We start from the raw sequence: 18148 nt of genomic DNA on the forward strand, positions 1-18148 counted from the left end.
AAAGAGAATTTTACAAACAGGAGGTGACTTTGCTTCTAAGCTTAAACAGAAAAATTAGGACTGTCAAGGGTTAAACTGAGATTTGGCAGTTTTTTGTTTTGTTTTTTGGTTTTTTTTTGGGCGGGGGGATTTACAAAATCCACAAAAAACAATGGGCTGGGAGGTCAGTTCCTGTATTATGACGAAGGAACCATTGTTCCTTCAGTTGTGGTGGTTTCAGTCATTATGCAAATGTACTGTTTATAAGATTGAGGAAACCTGCAGTCAGCTGAGACAGAAGAAGTCACTTGGATGAGTGACGAAACGTTACTCCCACTGAAAACGCTACGTCCAGATGAACAGAATCAACTTTTGGAGAATAGAAGTACGGATATTAACATTTCAACCACACACAACATCCACAAAGATAAATGCATTATTAATAACACAAGTTAGCATTCATGCATTAATAATAATGAAGTAGGTCAACATTTTTGATAATTTTCAGCCCTGCCATCCTTTGGTGACCTGTCCAAGGTGTGCCTGCCTTCAGTTCCTCCTCTCCTGTGGGGTCAACTAGTTTGGTTTCAGTAGAGACATCATTTGTAGTCATCTACTTTTACGATTGGGATTGAAACTTTAAATCTGATAGTCAGGAATTCTTTCCTTTTTTTTTGTAGCTCCAGTCATGTTTTAGTTTTTTGTTTTTTAACTTGTCACTGCTTATTAGTTGTGTAAGAAAAATATCAAAATTTCACATGAAACCACCCAAAATTACAGGACATCAATGATTTTTATCAATATGTGAGGCTTAACTGAGGTTAACTGATCAAATGCATCAATCAGATTATTAATTAAAAGCGATTTTCTTATATGAAAACACTCTGGATTGAAGACTTTAGTTGGGGGTTTTCCATTTTGTTATAATTTATTATTAACTTCCATGAAAGTATTTTTGGTAAGATAAAGCAACATTTTGCATTTACACCAAGGCAAGCTGCCACAGCCAGCGATGGGAGCTGATACTGAGATGGAGTTAAAGTAGCCAAACTGCATAAAACTAATAAGGCGTTAATGAAAGTCTAGCAGTCAAATTGTTTGGCAAGGATGGCATCAGAGAAATGTATCAAATATCAAAAAATTATTCTACTCCTACGACACTGCAGCCTGCTTCTATTAACATTAACATGCACATTGTAACGATCCAGTGCGGCTGTTCTTTGTGAGTTTGTGCTGATTTTAAAGAAAATTTAAACCGCTGGCTTGTCCTTTTATTTTGAAAATACTAGTAATTTCCTACAGTTTTCTTCCTCCTACCAACTGCGATCTTGACTAATGTGTATTCATGAGAGAGAGAGAGAGAGAGAGAGAGAGAGAGAGAGAGAGAGAGACATATGAACAAAAAGTAATTTAAAAAACAGAGACCTCCATCTGGAAACAATAAAACTATTGAGTTGATAAATTCTAATCTGATCAGTGATCAGTAAAGCTTGACAAACAGATAAATGGAAAGGAGCCAACTACTATGGGACAAATGAGATTAAGTGATTATGTGCAGAAATCTAATCAGCAGGAGACTGCTTATGTGTGCAGCTCCAGGTCAACCCTGAAACTCGAAGCAGCGAGGAGTTTATTTCACACAGGAAAAAGCTCCAACAAAGCTGCTCCAGTTACGCCACCGAACTGCTGTTACCTGCTCAACTAGTTGGTTTGGAGGAGCCCTGTGCCACTGCTCACACGTATAATGAAAAGGATTTACACCCTTCACTTCCCCCCATCCCGTCTTGACCCTCCAGCATAGATTCAGCGCAAGATCTGACTTGTGAGGGAGCAGTGAGGAAGTGGAGCAAAGGCAAACTGAGTAATGATAGTGTGACTCAAAGGAAGTCCTTCTCAGTTTTCAGACTTGTGATTGGTGCGTGATGGTGAATGAGTATTTTTGTCTCTAGACACCAACTGGGTGGGGACTCCAAACTCTGCTTCCCTACAGATGTGCAGCTTCTGGAGAGTGTCTCAAACCGCTCTCAAGTTGCACAGCTTTGTTTAAATTCTGAGGCTGGTAAATCAGTCTTGTGTCTTACTCATCTCAGTCTCAAGGAGAAAGTATTGAATTCACTCTTCTTGCTATTCACACATACCTACCACTGGCTGGTGTTTCAAATATCATGTGTAGCTGTGAAACAGAGTAAAAAGCCTTATTTTCAGAGTAAGAACAAAATCTGATACATTTCATATCATTTACCCCAATATTTAGTTGATCATAGAGCGAAAACAACAGAAAAGTCATGTGATGCTGAAAGAACAACCTGCCAAACTGTCTTTTCCATCAAGTGAATTTGTCAACAGGCTGGTAAAACGATGATAAAAAGAGAAAGCTAGTATGGGCAAATACCTCAGCAGTTTCAAAATTCATTTTTTTGATGTAAAAACTGCAAAGAATTTAAAGCTTTGCGTCCTCTCCAGCGCCTCGGGCACTGCCGCATTAAAAATAGTCAGAGAAAAAACAGAGTCTCACAACTTGGCTGTCAGACTTTTGGAGAAAATGCTTCAAAAATAATTGGACCTCCTCCTTTTCCCCCTTCTGGCTCCTCCATGGTTATCAACCTACCAGCGTCAGCATAACATCAGAGGAGATGCCGTGCTTTGTGTGCGCAATGTGTGTGAGTACGTGTGTCTGTGTGATACGTGGGGAACTAAATTTACCACAAAAAAGAGGGTGTGGGAACATAAACAGGTTCTAGATATATCCTCTCCTGGGAGCCAGGTTTATGTTGCCAGTTCACAACATCTCAAAGACAAAGTACCTACAATACAGTATTTGAGAGAGTATCGAAACGATTCCTCTCCCACAAGCAAGCATTTGGTGATAGTGGGGAGGAAGAACTCCCTTACAACAGGAAGAGCTCCCCAGTAGAATCGGGCTTAGGAAGAAAACTGGTTTGGAGATGAGATGAAAAAGAAGCGTTAGAAGAGGAGCACCCGCAATTACCAAACAGAAAAAAAACTGCATAAGAAATAACTGCATAAGAGCATATGTGCTTTACTATAATTACTACGATTCAGGAGGTTCATGCATAGACAGTATAAAAGATGGATGTAGTTTCCAGGTTTGAAACCTGCATTTTTTTTAACAGGGGTGCAGCATCAGCTGAAAAATGTCCAGTTTTATAGAAATTTATAGGGAAAGGGCTCTCAGCTGCCTCACTCTGTGACCTCAGTAAACACTTCACAGCTAAGTTTACAGCATCAGTCTTTAGTTTGAGGTCACTTAACCCTTGTGTGGTGTTCGTATTTTTGTTACTCAGCCAGTGTTCATGGGTCTGGTGGACCCGCTAGAGTTTTGGCTTTCCAAATTAACACTATCAAACAATTTTATGTTAAATTACTCAACAGATGTTTACTTCATCCCAATTACAAGACATATGAACAGCAAACATGGTAAATTTTTTCCCTTTACCTTTGTTAGATCACATTTATGAATTAATGTGCTTCTCGTTTTTCTTTTATATAAAATGTTATAAATAAATCAGTTATAATCAAGTGGAGTGAGTGGAAAGACACAACACATTTACACGTGAAAAAATAATTAATTGTTTAATTTTTCTTTTGAAAAAAACTGAACACGGGTCTCACAGACCCGAACACCATACAAGGGTTAAATAGTAAAAGATGAACTTCACAAAGTTCACTCCTCCCTAGTCTCATCCACTTTCAAAACATCAAGATGCTCAGCTTGAGGCTTCTTAACACGGTCTCACTAAGCAGTGGGTGGCATGAAGGTGCTTGCATCAATCTTTTAAGCTGTCTGTGGATCCATTAGATATTGTAGAGAAAACAAAACCATCAAATCTATTCAGCAGAGGTTGAGCTATCCTGACTTATATTCTCTGGACTGCTCACTAGTAACAGATGAAATCAGCAGGTTATTTTTAAAAACTGGACACGTTCCTCCAGACTTCCAGAGAACATTATAAAACTGTGCTAACAGGCTGAGTTTTTACCATCCTTGTTATTGTTAAGCCTGTATACTGGGTGTCAGCCTGGTGCTATATTTATTGGGAAAATAAACAAGTTTAAAAAGTTCAAAACCCCTGAAATCAAAATACTGTGCTTCTAAATACATTTGTGCTTTGGTATCAACACAGAGGCTTTTCATTCCCAGGACAAAAAATTCATTGTTTTCACACCCTAACTAAGTGGCTCTATTAATTAATTTAGCATTTAATTTACATTTCTTTTTGTCTGGCAGTTGCTGAATTTAAAGATGCTGAGTTCAAACCTCTGCAAAGGACCTAGAAAACATCCTGTTGTTCTTTTTGTAGTAATCCAAGTTGTTAAAAACCCCTAAATCCCCCCAAAACAGAGAACAATAATGGTAATGGCCCCGTTTACTTCACAGACCTGCACTAAAACACACCCTCCATTAGCTTAACAAATGAAGGCAGCAAGGACCATTTCCATGTGAATCACATTCATGTGGAAAATAAAAAGTGGCACAATTGCTCAACAGGATGCAGTTACAGTACTGTGACCAATCAGATTTGATTCATGTTAGTCTGGCTGGTCAGGCTCCAGACACTAATTAGAAGCCATTTATGCAGATGTTAGGTGGTGTATCAGAGGAAAAAATGTAATTGTAAACTAACCTCTCCACAGACCTGCCAATTCAGCTTCACTAAAAGTGAATTTAAATGCGAGTGACTCACCTCGCCTGCTGTTTGAGGGAATAAATAATTTCCTTAGAAATGTATGATAATATTTCTAAAGTGTAAAAAAAAAAACCCACCAGCTTTTTGCAGCCTGAGATGTTTCAAGCTGACTTCGGGAGAAGGTCATCTGTCTAGGATAAAACTATTCAATTTATTTAATTGAAAAGGTCTGAATGCGGTTAAGCTCAAAGGTCACGATATGCAAACTGTACCACATATCGACTTAAATGTCTACAGTGAAAAGGTTTTACATTAAGCTTTCTCTAAAATGTGAAAAACGAATGAATAAAAGGAACAATAATGAGCTGAGTTAGATTAAAAGACTGATAGCATTGCATGGTAACAAAATCCAACAACCAGTGCGCGCACACACACACACACACACACACACACGTAAGTACTCTCCAATATGACAATGCCAGCTCTCAGAAAGGAGACTGTGTAACATGTTAATAAAAACTGAATGCAAATCTCCTAAACCCACATTTTATTCATAATAGAACATGGAAAACATGTCAAATGTTTAAACACAGTCATTTTACAATTTCATGAAAAATGTCGGATCATTTTGAAACTGATGACAGAATCAATGTTTGGGTCAGGACAGCAAAAGGCTGGAAAAGTAAGTGGTACTAAACAGAAACAGCTGACTGAACATTTTGCAACTAGCAGGTCAGTAACATGATCGGGTGTAAAAAGGTTATCTTAGTGAGGCGGAGTTTCTCAGAAGTAAAGATGGGCAGAGGTTCACCAATCTGCAAAAATCTACCGTTGCAGAATAATGTTCCTCAACGTAAACTTGCAAAGACTTTGAATATCTATCATTAACAGTGCATAATATCAACAAATGATTCAGAGAATCTGGAGAAACCATCATGAGAACCACATGTGAACATGTGAATACTGCCATGTTCACTGAATCAAAGCTTTTTTTAAAAAGTGGACTGAGACAAGGTGGAAAACTGTTCTGTGGTCAGATGGATCAACTATTAGCAAGCACATTGTCATCAGTGGGGAGGAAGAGCCTCCTTTCAACAGGAAGTGATCTCCAGCAGAAGCAGGCTCAGTTTAGGGCAGCTTGGTCGCCCCATCAAGAGTGAAAGGAGGGGAGCTCCCTAAAGTAACATCAAAAGCTACACATTTAAATCACACACTGATCCTGCTCATGTCATAATGTAGCTCAGTAGTGTGTATAGTCCCCATGATCCTGTATGCTAACATCTGGGCATGCTCCTGATGCAGGTGGATGCTGTTTTGAAGGATCTCCTCCCAAACCTGGATCAGTGAACTTCTGGACAGTCTGTGGTGCTATTTGGTTGCATCAGATGTATAGATACCTAACATCAGGTTCTCAACTGGATTTAGGTCTGGGGAAGGCAAGTCAACAGCATCAGTGCCTTTATCCGAGATCTGCATACTCTGACCACACAGACAGGGTACAGTTCTGCATCAGTGTAACGTCTGGACCTGGAACGCAACAGCACCTGCCTGGAAAGCACTTTGGCTCAACTTCTGTTGTTGTAAAATTTGCTGTACAAATAAAAGTGACTCGACTTGATAATGACTGATGGTACTGCTAGCAAAGACATTTTACAATTTTGTTGAGTTTTCCTATGCTATTATCAGCCCATTTGGGCATTTTAAGAAGTAGACCACAAATTTGGTTCTATAAGAAAGAGTCCATCTTTAACTTTGAACTTTCTTCCAATCCCCTCACAATTTAAATATGTTTGAGGAGGTCCGAAGCAATCAGCGTCGACCACTTTACCACTCAGATTTTTGGCCCATTTATTTGCAAAGATCTGTGAATCTTTGATCAAACAGCTTAAATAAAATGTGCCAATGTTTAATGATACACTTTGTCATTTTTTTTAATGGAAACATGTTTAAGAGATTTTCAAGTCTCTCTAAGAGGGAAGCTTAGGGGTTAATAAGTGATTCCTTTATATGTTTTTAGCTGTATCTAAACCATCGACAAATATCTTGTTGCTACCGACCGTGTCTGAACTTGATCCTCAGACAACCTGTAAAGGCTGAAAATCCTAAATGGAAGACTTTCTTTAAGCTGGTAGTGCTGATGACAGATAAGAGCTCAAAATGCGTTCTTCCTGCTCCTAAATAAACACTAAGAAGTATACTTAGTGAGAGCCGGTAGTGTCTGTACATGTTTAAGATTCTGAGCTGAGTGCACTGCGACTTTGTAATACTGTTTATTTTATGCAGAAACCAAAGTGCATAAATAACATGTTGTGATTGAGGTTTTTTTACAGGAAGATGTTACCAAACAATTTCTTGGATTGAACTAGCTTCAGGACATTACTGCTTTCAGCCAAGAAGCACTTTCAAAAAATAAACCCACATTAAACAGCAAATTGTTGTTTGCACATGTTGATTTTAGTACACAGAAGGAAAGCGTTCCCTAAAGTTTCCAAACTATCCACAGTTATTTCAGTAAGATTGATCACCTTAATTAAGCACCTATGTTACAATAGGGTCTCCATATGCACAGTTTTTCTCAATACCCAGGTTGAACCAGTTGCCTTTTCCTCCTTTAAATGCACTGGTGACAATTCTCGCCCAGCCGTGTTCTCCCTAAAAGGAAGAAAACAAAACAGCATTATTTACTCTGACTGCAAGTCTGAGAAATTAAAAAGTCTTGAAAAAATCAAACAAACATTTTCTGCTTCAGCTCAGCCAAAACAAAATTAATAAGAACTTGTGAATTTAGTTTACAGAGCTCATTAAGCTCGGAGTAAGCACAAGCTGTCGTGAAATACCAACCCAGAACTCTCCCCAGGAGTTCCTGACGATCCAGTACTCGATCCCATCTTCGCCCACGCCCCACCCAGCCACAGACACGATGTGATTTGGCAGAGAGAGAGGGTGAAACTCGGAGAAAATCCCTCCGGAGTATCGCTCCAGGCCTTCAGTCGCCATCAATGCACAGCTGAAAGACAAGAATTCATGCCTTTTATGTTGCCATTTTCTTTCATTACTGAAATGTAATGCTAAATCTTAGATGGAACCGTTACGTGGGCTCAAATTACGGTCATTTTTAGCTATGCGTCGGCTTTTAAAGCGGGCTCAAAATTTGTACTTGCATCTTAAGTGTGTATTATGCATTGTGAGAACTTTAAGTGCAAAGTTTTGTTCGCAGTCTTCTGCTTTGAATCTGCAGTCAAATGTTAATAAATACAGTTTTTCTCGATGGACCTTTCCTTGCATAGATATTATTACATCCTTTGACACATTAAAGGTGAGACATTATGCTTATTTTCAGCTCCATATTTTTCCTTGTTGCAGCTCCCCAGGTCATGCACTGTTTGAAATAAACACTTTTTGCGGCATTTGAGTTTTGGATTTTTGTTTTCATTTCATTTCATTTGTTGTCATCTTGACCTTCAGCTCTTGGATTTTTGAATTTTAGCTCCTGTCTGGATTTCAATGCTTTTCTAGTTTTGACTCTTGTGTGTGTGTGTGTGAGTTTTTGGGTTCCTGTTTCGACTTTTTTCTGATACTACTGTATTTCAGTTCTTCCCCTTATTTTATTCTTATTCTGTGTTCCTCTAGTTTTATTTATGTGCTGTGCTTTCTGTGTATCCCTGACTTCGTGTTTATTGGCTATCATTCATGTCTGGTTGTTCGTTGCCTTCGATTATTGCCTGTTTTCCTGTGAAGTCTAGTTTTCCGTGGTGTATAGTTTTACTTCATGCCTTTTCTCTCCTTTGTGATGGTCTACTCTGCTCCGGTTACTTTCACCTGCAGTTAATTGGGCTTTATTTACTAATATGTGTTTGGGAACGTTCTCAGCCTCTGCAAAAAATCAAGAGTGTATGCAAAATTACAGCTGGATTAGTAAAACATGCACACTGACGTATTTTGTTGTTAACACCATGCATTCATTTTCAAATATATATATATATTTATATTTGCATATATTTACATTAATGTATATTTGCATATATAAAATTTAACTCGTCTTCTTCTACTTTTAGTTGCTGATTTGTAAGTTAAGTTTAAGTTATTCACGAAAATTTAAATCACAATGTATCTAATTCTGACATTACACATGAGCCTTAGTTTAACTGATTTATAATTTCCTTCTTTGTTTTCTAACCCTGGTTTCTGGAAAGCACTTTGTAAAGCTGGTTTTGAAAAGTGCTACACCTAATTGTTATTATATGAAAGATTTGCTTCTACTTGTTTGTACAGGCCGCAATATCTAATCAGTTTACAGAAACATGTTTACTTCCAAGTGAAGCAGAAAATGTTGGTGATGTCAGAGCGTATCCTGCACCGCTAAAGCAAGAAAGCAGGAAAAAGCCTGAGTAATAATGTCTGAGTAGTTAGAAATGGCACAGCTTTCCAAAATGTTTCCACCAGAGTTATGACACTATAAAAAAATGCGAGGACTGTCCGAAATAACGGACGTTGAGAATATCATCTATATTCTCCAGAATTCTCTGGAATATGTGGGACAGTGCCAAGAAATTAGACTGTATTTTGGGGTTTACTGTGTTTAACTGTATATAATAATAAGTAATTATTTAAATAACTAAATAATGACCAAAAAATTGTAGTATTCAATTCAAATTATAGACATGTGTTACATTTTATAAGACAGCCAGGCCTTCATCATTTATTCATTTGCTTGGTCAGAGGGACTTTTAAATTTGCTCACGGAGTACGAACAAATTCAGGCCCTAAAATATTAATGACTAGCATCCACACACTGTGTGAATAAGGCACAATGTTTCCTCCTGCGTGCTGCACACACCTGTGTGCTATTGTTCAGTTATTTCTGTGCGCATATATAGACACTTAATGGTCACTTAATTAGGTACACTTTGCGAGTGCTGGCTTGGATCCCCTTTTGCCTTCAGGACTGCTTTAATTCTCTGAGGCACAGATTCAACAACATTTCTCAGTGATTTTGGTTCATATTGACGTAATAGCATCACACTGTTATTGCAGATTTGTTGGCTCCACATTCATTACATAATCTCTTCTGGGATTAAAGTATTCTGATTCTGATGATGTGACTCTCTCTTTCCATCACATCCCAAATGTGCTCTTTTGCATTGAGATCTGGTGACTGTGGAGATCATTTGAATACAAATGTTACGTCATGTTCAAGAAACCAGTTTGAGATGATTTCATGGCTTGTTATCCTGCTGGACACAGTCATCTTCAGTGTTTCTAAATACCACAGCCTTCAGCAGGTCATCTTGACCATGTCAGTGTCCCTAAATGGATTGAGCGGCTGATTAGATATTGCGGCCTAAAGTAATCCTACTGTTGATCTGTATATTCTAGCTTTTAAAATTTTTGCTTCAGTTTGACTTTTTCCCCCAATGTTCCAACATGTCCTGTTCCTTTGGGTTGTATCCATATCACCACTCACAACAGTAAAAAGCACATTCATAATTTTAACAGTATATGCATGACATAAAATAAAGAAAGGCATAATAAGTCTCCTTTAATTAACTTGAAATTCTCTTGCAATGTTTTCACAGTTTTCCCAGCCCCTGTAGTTTAATCATTTGAGCCTTTTCATCATATGCAGATCCAACTGCGCCTGTGATTCGAGTACCAATCACCCTGCTGTCTTAATGGACAGGCGCCCAGTCTGGATGACCATTTAGCAAACGCACCTTGTTGCTGTCACCTTATTTAAATGCAGTATAGATGCTACTCAGTGCTTTTAATATGAGCAGTCTGCCTCTTGGATCACAGTTGTAAGCCAGTACTTTTAATTTGAAATTATTTTAACAGCCTTAAGCAAGTACTGTTTGTTCTGAGGCACTTGTTCTGGTTCCTGGAAACTTTGCCAGGCGTCGCTTACCCCGCTGCTCACTCACACCCCCACAGTTAGTTAAGTTATTCTGTTAAGACACAGGGTACTATTTGGACGGGGAGCACAGTTCGTTAGCTGTTAGCAGCAGTCAGCAGAGATACTCAGACCTCCAGTCATAGGCTCCAACTCATTCAGGGGAGACATAATCTCTCCAAATTATGCCTCAAGATCTCCTCCCAGTCCTGCTGTGACACTTGAACCAGAAGACATCCTAGCTAGATTTCCATGTTAGATTATTTGATGACTCTAAACTAAGTCCTGTACGTCTACATGAATGGGTAGATGGGTAAAAGACCTGTATGAATCCATTTACATATTAACTTGTTACTGTAACCATTTTGCTGGTTAATAAATACCTTTACTGAACTTCACACTCTTTGCCTTAGCTGAGCAGGGACGTGACAGTGATACACACCTACATGCCCAAAATCTTGTTTTAATTTTATTAAGGCTCTTAGGTATCAACTATTTAAAAAAAAACGTTGAATAGTTCTTATCTGCAGATATTACAACAGCACAATGGAAACTCTTAAAGACCCTGTTAATACTGCATGATTTAATTTAAAGATAATGTAAAGCTGTCAGAGCCAAACCACTAAAAGACTAACAGCTGATGTAAGATGTAAACTCTAAAGGGACACAAAACGCTCAGCTGAGTTTATCAAAGTGGATTCAAGGTGAAATTTAATATACTGTATATATACACATACAGGTCTGATTTTTTTTCAATACTTAATGGCATTCAATTTGACTTTAAGATTTCTCTGAGTGTAAAAAAGAATGACACTCGTTGCTGTTATCGTTCTCCAAGGTTTTAAGAATCATTAAATAGTCATTCACTGAAAAAAAAAACTTCCCTAAGAGAACAGCTTCTCTGTGAAAATCTCAGGCAGTGTATCCTCCCTCATACAGGAGAAGTAGGTGGATGAAAAGTGAGAAATGACTTTGAGGATGACTTACTCTACCTGATGGGTCCGCCGGTGAAAATTTCAGCTTTCATCTCATCTCTTCCAGAAACTTCTCCGTAGTCTCCGACTTTCCACGCGGTGTAGTTCTTCACAACAGCGCACGACTCAAAGAAGGAGCACGTGCCGCACTGGTTAAACAGCTCGCACTCTACAACAAATGAAGAAGATGATTTAAAGTTCAGTGAGCGCTCAGTTTGCTCCTGATTCAACTGCTTGTTAATGCTACTGTCTAATCAGCCGGTCACATAGCAGCAACTCAATGCATTTAGGCGTGTAGACATGGTCAAAACGACCTGCTAAATGCCAAACTGAGCATTACAAAAAGGTGATTTAAGTGACTCTGAATGTGGCGTGGCTTCGATGCCAGACTGCTGATCTCTAATTTTACTAAGTTGAGAATTATGTCAGTTACATTTTTCCTCAAAACAGCGAACATGTCAAGACTTACCATGTTAAAACTAGTGATTTAAAATATGCTAGGACTTCACTAGAATTGCATCTCAAAACTAGACAGATAGCTACTCTAAAGGCCCAGAATTGTGGACACCAAGCCGTTGCATTCATATATGAAAGCAGAATATCTCCTTACAATAATCTGCTGCTTTAATCGCCTCCACTCTCTCTCTCTCCATATTTTGGAGTCTGGTTGTACAGATTTTTGTTCCTGTTCAGCTACAAGAGCATCAGTAAGATCGGCCACGCACAGTAAGCTGGCAGTAAGAATTGGCTCCCAGTCCGTATTACAGTGAAGAGCCCATCTCGCTTTCTTCATCATTGATTGCTTTCCGTCTTTGTCACTTCTTGTCTTCCCGACCGAGTTCACCTGATCGTGCCGTCTGCTCCCCGCCATGTGGCAGCAGTTCCAGAAAGAGGAGTTTATGCTTCTTTTTCACAGGAACTTTACTCATCCTCATCGCTTTATGATGGAAAACTGAAACTAACATCACTTGTTGAGATGTAATCTTGCTTTTGCTGTTTCGCAGCGCTGTTTAAAATCTCTATTACAATACCACCACTAAAAAAAAAATAGTGCACTGAAACTGTATACTACATCCACTGACTGAGAACACGGCGAACTGGCCTGTCAATGTATTATCATAAGGAGTCGTTAGACTTTGAGCTAATGTGAATTTCTTTAAGAGTTACGGTACTGCTGGTGAGCATAACGCCTCTGAGATGTCTCTCCATGCAGTGGCTGCTCAAGCTGCAGGACTTACCACCAGAATCACATACGTGTCTAACTATAGTATTACAGAGAATGGTCGCAATACCATGGCAGCAATACTCTAAGTAGCTCAATATTTTAAGATGAGCTTTTAACACAATGGGGCAGCTGTTTTAAAAACATTTGTATATGACATCATAGTTTCAGTGTAAAACAGAATATGTCCTGTGTGTACAATGCACAAAAATAGGCACTGAGGTTTCCAAACCCTCAAACTGGGATGATGTTCTGCTGTGCATTAAGACATAATTGTGAATACTGCTACATAATTATGTGCTGGGTAACACATCTATGCAGTGTCCAAAATGTACCAGCAGTTTGGGGGGATGGTACTAGTTTAATGGTTTCATTAATTCTCTGTGTTCCTGAATAAATGCCCAGCATGCCAGTCAACCTTTTCCTCTGAACCGTTTATTTAAGAGGCTTCATGTCAGAGCGCCGTGCAGGCGGGTCAGGACAAGCATTTCTTCAGAGGCACAGGTGCAGCACCATTGTGCTTGAACAACAAAGAGAGAGTGAGATCATTTCAACAGGCCCTTTTAGGACACAGAGGTGGGTCGAAGCTTTGCACTTTTTCCATTTGCCTCTTTTTTCCCAGTATTTTTGAACCCTCATAACGTCAAGAATAAAGACAATTTCAGGGCTGACACCTCATATTTAAGCTCTGTTATAAACTGCAACCAACTCAATTTTACACCCAATCCAAACGATCCAAACTCCAAACCATCAATATCATGATATATGTCACAGTCACAGTTTCTGGAGAAAGCTACCAAAGCTGAATTCTGGGTAAACTTTCAAAGTCACACTTACAAATCAACACGTGGGATATTTTGTGTCAGTCAGGTAAGCTGGCATGGTCACAGAGAAAAGAATTTACTTTGCTCAAGTACTTGCTTTATTCTGTGGCAGTGTGATGGGTCTCTTATCAACTGCTTCATATTTTGTAGAGCCACCTGCGAGCTAATTTTAGCCCAGCGATGGTGATGAGGCCAGTTGCTGGAGCTCAGAAAGGTTTTCTGCTGGTTTTGCAGTGCAGTGTTGAGCTTCTACTTTCTCCATTTCCTCCTGCCTCTGCCTCCTGTTGCTCTTTCTCTGCAGTCACGTTAGCATCACTCTTTACCTCTCAGAGATAGTTATTGTCTTTTGTTACTTTCAGCTTAACTTTGAAGTTTATTTTGGCATGTGTCTTGTTTTAGTTTTGCTTCCTGTTCCTTTGTGATTGTCTGCTCTGCCCTCATCACCTTCACCTGTGTCTAGCCACCACTCATCCCTCTGTGAATGCTGTCAACGCCCTCCTTTGTCAGCACTTCTTCAGTCTGTAGGTTTCTTTTTGTTTTTACAAAAGCTTAACAACAGCTTTTTTTATTTATTTACCTGCTTCTGCATCATGAATTTGGAAGCTCCTCTCTAATGTGTTGCTGACAACAGAGAGCATGTAAATTGGACAAAGCCATCACTCAAAGGGGAATTTAACACGTTTGTTCCCGGTCATGTGGTGGAAAACATTTTATCACTGTCAACTAGCTATGCAAAAAATTCAGGGGACTCCTAATATACAGTAGGCTACAGACCAACATCATGAGGCTTTGTTGAGATGGGTCTGGAACCTACGCTCAGATTTTAGATATCACCCTGGGTCAACACACCTGAATCAAATGATTAGTTCATTACCAGGTTTCTGGAGAACTTCAAGACATGTTGATGAGGTCATTTAGTCATTTAAATCAGTTATGTTGGATCAAGAACACATCTAAAACCTGCAGGAAACCGGCCCTTGAGGCCTGGAGTTCGACACCTGTGCTCTAGCCCCACCCCCACAACCCTGAATTTAATAAGTTGATCAGATCTAGCTGACATTGAGTGAAAGGTGGGTTATGACCAGGTTAGATTGCCAGTCTATCACAGCGTAACACAGAGAGACAACTGCAGCCTCACCTAAAGTGTAATTTACAATCAGACCTCAGCAGTTAATGCAATAATAGATTACTTTTAAATGCCAGTAATCTTAAGTAACATCATCCAATTCTGATTGGAGCTAATCAAAAGGAAATATGGCCTTTGATGAAAAACAAACAAACAAACAAACAAAATATAACTCAGTATTTCTTTACTTTGGTTTTTGGCTTGGTAGTTGTTGCAGGTTTCATCAGGAATGCCACTTTCGTGCGCGTAGGCGTAGACTCTCAGGTGATCGCCTCCGTAACAGGAACCTGCCCTCCCGCAGTCTATCACGTTCTGCACGGAGAGGTACGCCGATGGCCACGCTCCTCCACGCTTGACGTTGATGCGGTCTTAGACAAAAAGAACGACACACATTAGCAGGAGCCGGTGGATGCTTCTCCACTTACCACTAAATTTAGTCATTTTCATTTCACATGACAATATGCCCTCTAGCCATATCGCTATTATCATTTTCCTCCATCCCGCTGTTGTCATGGTTACCAGCTAGCGCACTGGTGGCTCCCATGGCCCAGCAGGAGCCACAGTACTGGGGGATGTGTTGGTTCCTCGTGACGCTCACATAATTCTTCCCATCGATGTTCCTCCAGTCCCATGACGGAGGAAGCTTCAACACCTCTACATGCGGCCGGGCCTGCGTCCTAAACAAAGGGGAGTGATGAGCAGCTGTAATTATTGTTATTAAAGCGAGCACAGATGTTTTCACTTGTCTGACTAATATCATCCCCTCTCGGGAGTGTGTGGGTAGTGTAACTGCTGTGACTGACTGACATTTCCTGTGGGTGCTAATAGCCGGACAGGACATTTGCATGTCTGTGCGGTGATATCCGTCCCTGCTGAGCACAAAGTTCAGCAAGCATGTTATCTCACTTCAGATGATTTTGCACCAGTTGTCAAATTTTGTGCAATTACAGATAATCAGACGTGGCTTTGTATTAATTTAATGGAATTTTATGTTTTTTTGACCAAAAAAATGTTAGTTTGTTCCCTCTGCATATCAAGAAATGTATTTGAACTCTCAATGATACTTCTCAGTTTGCAATGTTGTGGTTTTTTTTTTTTTTATCAAGCCCTGCTGTTTAATGGAGAACTTAATGGAAATGGGTATCTCACTGCTACTTTGTTTATTATAATAAAGCCTGTGGTGAAAAGTACTAAAGTGCAGTTTTAAGGTGCAATTTTAACTGTTTATACTGGCAAAGGAAGTATTGTACATCTCCTATTATGTCTCAAATTAAACCTTGACATAATACTCTAGTAAAACAAGAAATTGGTAAAGAGTAAACGTTCTATTCATTTTTGCTTGCACACTCCCTAAAAATTTGCTTCTGTTTTTTTAATAACTATGTGAAGTTAATTAAGTTACCATTTTTTCCATGTAACGACACACAAATTTGTTGTCACTTTATCTAATATAGATGAATGAAGCTCCACATTTATCAGCTACAGCAGTAAAGTAAATCTCTAAATGATGCAACAACATTGTAAGAAATGTCTCATAACATTTCCAATCATAAGATTTCAATTCTTCTTCTTCTGCTGCTGTCTTTAGGAGTCAGCACAGCAGATCACCGGCCTCTGTCTCACCCTATCTGTAACACCCTCCTCTGTGGCACCAACCCTCTGTATGTCCTCCTTCACTACATTCATGAATCTTCTCTGCGGTCTTCTTGTCCACCTGCCTGGAAGATCCCTTTTCAACATCCTTTAAACAATTCATAACTCTTCTGCACACGTTCAAACCATCTCAGCCTTGTACTCATGTCTAATCCTGCCCATTCTGGTCACTCACAGTGAAACTCATAACATTTTCCATTCCTCCACCTTGAGATTTTTTGACAGTGACATGCGAATTGTGTATGTATTTTAAATTAAAAATTAAACACATGCAATCTGTGTAGATTACAGGTGTCGGACTGATCATGTGAGGACCAAACAGGACTTAGTTACACTTTCCCATCTCCCTCATTAGGTAAAGATTGTTTCACAGTCTTGTAATAGTCACTATTCTTTGCATGTGTGTATTCCCTTTTTCTGCTGTAACAACTCTTCAAACCTTTAGCCTTTGTTCACCTGCTGTTCTGCATATTTGTAGTGATGAATCCTTCGATCATCTTTTTGAGGTTTCTTGTGAGCGTATGTTGAGTTAACCAGACACTGGTGGCCCAGTTTTAATTTCTGTGTGATTTGGTAATAAAAAAAACACAGAAACTGGAACACAGGCCACCCCTGTTATGATTTATGATTTAACTACATTTAACTACAAATAGTTTTATATTTTCTAATTAGCTTTTTTATGACTGGGTTCAGAGTGTTTGTTTCAGTGTTGCAGTCTTTATTATGTGGAGTGTATTTGTTAGAAGAATAAATCCATAATAGGAACCACAACACTTTGTGGAAGCAGCCATTCAGACATCCCAGCTCTCGACACATTCACAGACGCCTCGTCAGGCAGGTTGTGCTGATAAATCCAACCAAATGAACAAAAAATACTAAATAATTTCCCCCAAAAAAACTACATTTAAAATGTTATGTTAGTTGTGAAATTTTTCCGAAGTCTACTCCTATTTCTACTTTAGTGACTAAAGTGGTTTTTTTTAAACATATACCTTTTAGTGTAGCTTTAGTGATAATATTGCTATATCTAAATATATAAGCTTAGTTTCAAGGAAAACCCTAGTACTGTACACGTAAAACAATACACGTCATTGGGAGAAAACATATTTTTGAGATTGCACCAAAGTACTGAAGTACAGAAAAGTATCCCGGAACTCACTTTGATACTCATGTTAATACGTTTTTATTTAATTAATACGTTAACGTTATATTACTACACTAAGGACACTAAGACGAGTAATTACCATATTAAGAGACGCTGCAGCCAACTTTTAGGATAAGGAAGGCTGCCAGAGTTCCTATTTCTGAGCTAGTTTAGCTCCTCTCTGAGCTCACGTGAGTACCTGTGTGACTGCTGGAGGTCGAAATCTTCACCTACCTGACAAAGTCCGGCCTGTGGTCTCTAATGGGTTTATAACACGGTTCGGTGAGAAGCCTGGAGGCGCTAAACTGCTGTGAAAAAGATGCTAAACAAAACAGCAGACATGCAAAATTTGTAGCCGCCATGTTGGCCCCGCCCCTTTCCTCTGACGCAGTGACGCGATCACAGACAGCCCCCTGTCGGCTCGAGAGAGCACTGTTCACTCCCTGTGAACACAATAGATGGATATATACATATAATATATATACATATACACATACACATATTATATATATATATATATATATATATATATATATATATATATATATATATATATATATATATATATATATACACATATAATATAAAAATGTACATATATTGTGTCATTGTTGCATTTTAGAAGACATGTTTGTGTAAGGGGCGATCGTGGCTCAAGAGTTGGGAGTTCGCCTTGTAATCGGAAGG

At 39.0% G+C, this 18148-nt stretch overlaps 1 protein-coding gene across 2 annotated transcripts; it reads right to left on the minus strand.

Moving 5' to 3' along the window:
* Positions 1-5160: 5160 nt before the first annotated feature.
* LOC146687366 (cathepsin Z) lies at positions 5161-17838 on the minus strand. 2 transcript variants are annotated; one of them, XM_085439045.1, is made up of 7 exons: positions 17696-17838; positions 15184-15341; positions 14853-15032; positions 11511-11661; positions 7470-7635; positions 7154-7280; positions 5161-6172 (listed from the first exon to the last, which is right to left on the minus strand). In XM_085439045.1, exons 1-6 carry the CDS (start codon positions 17821-17823, stop codon positions 7167-7169), a joined length of 897 nt encoding a protein of 298 aa, XP_085295171.1. In that variant the 5' UTR covers positions 17824-17838; the 3' UTR covers positions 5161-6172; positions 7154-7166. The 2 variants fall into 2 exon arrangements, with proteins under 2 accessions (XP_085295171.1, XP_085295170.1); XM_085439044.1 differs by lacking the exon at positions 5161-6172 and having other exon boundaries at positions 6883-7280.
* Positions 17839-18148: the final 310 nt, after the last annotated feature.

Source organism: Copadichromis virginalis, linkage group LG18 (assembly GCF_057382275.1).
Source record: "Copadichromis virginalis isolate Kocher_CV1m ecotype Utaka linkage group LG18, C_Virginalis_male_GT1.1, whole genome shotgun sequence".
Lineage (NCBI taxonomy): Eukaryota > Metazoa > Chordata > Actinopteri > Cichliformes > Cichlidae > Copadichromis > Copadichromis virginalis.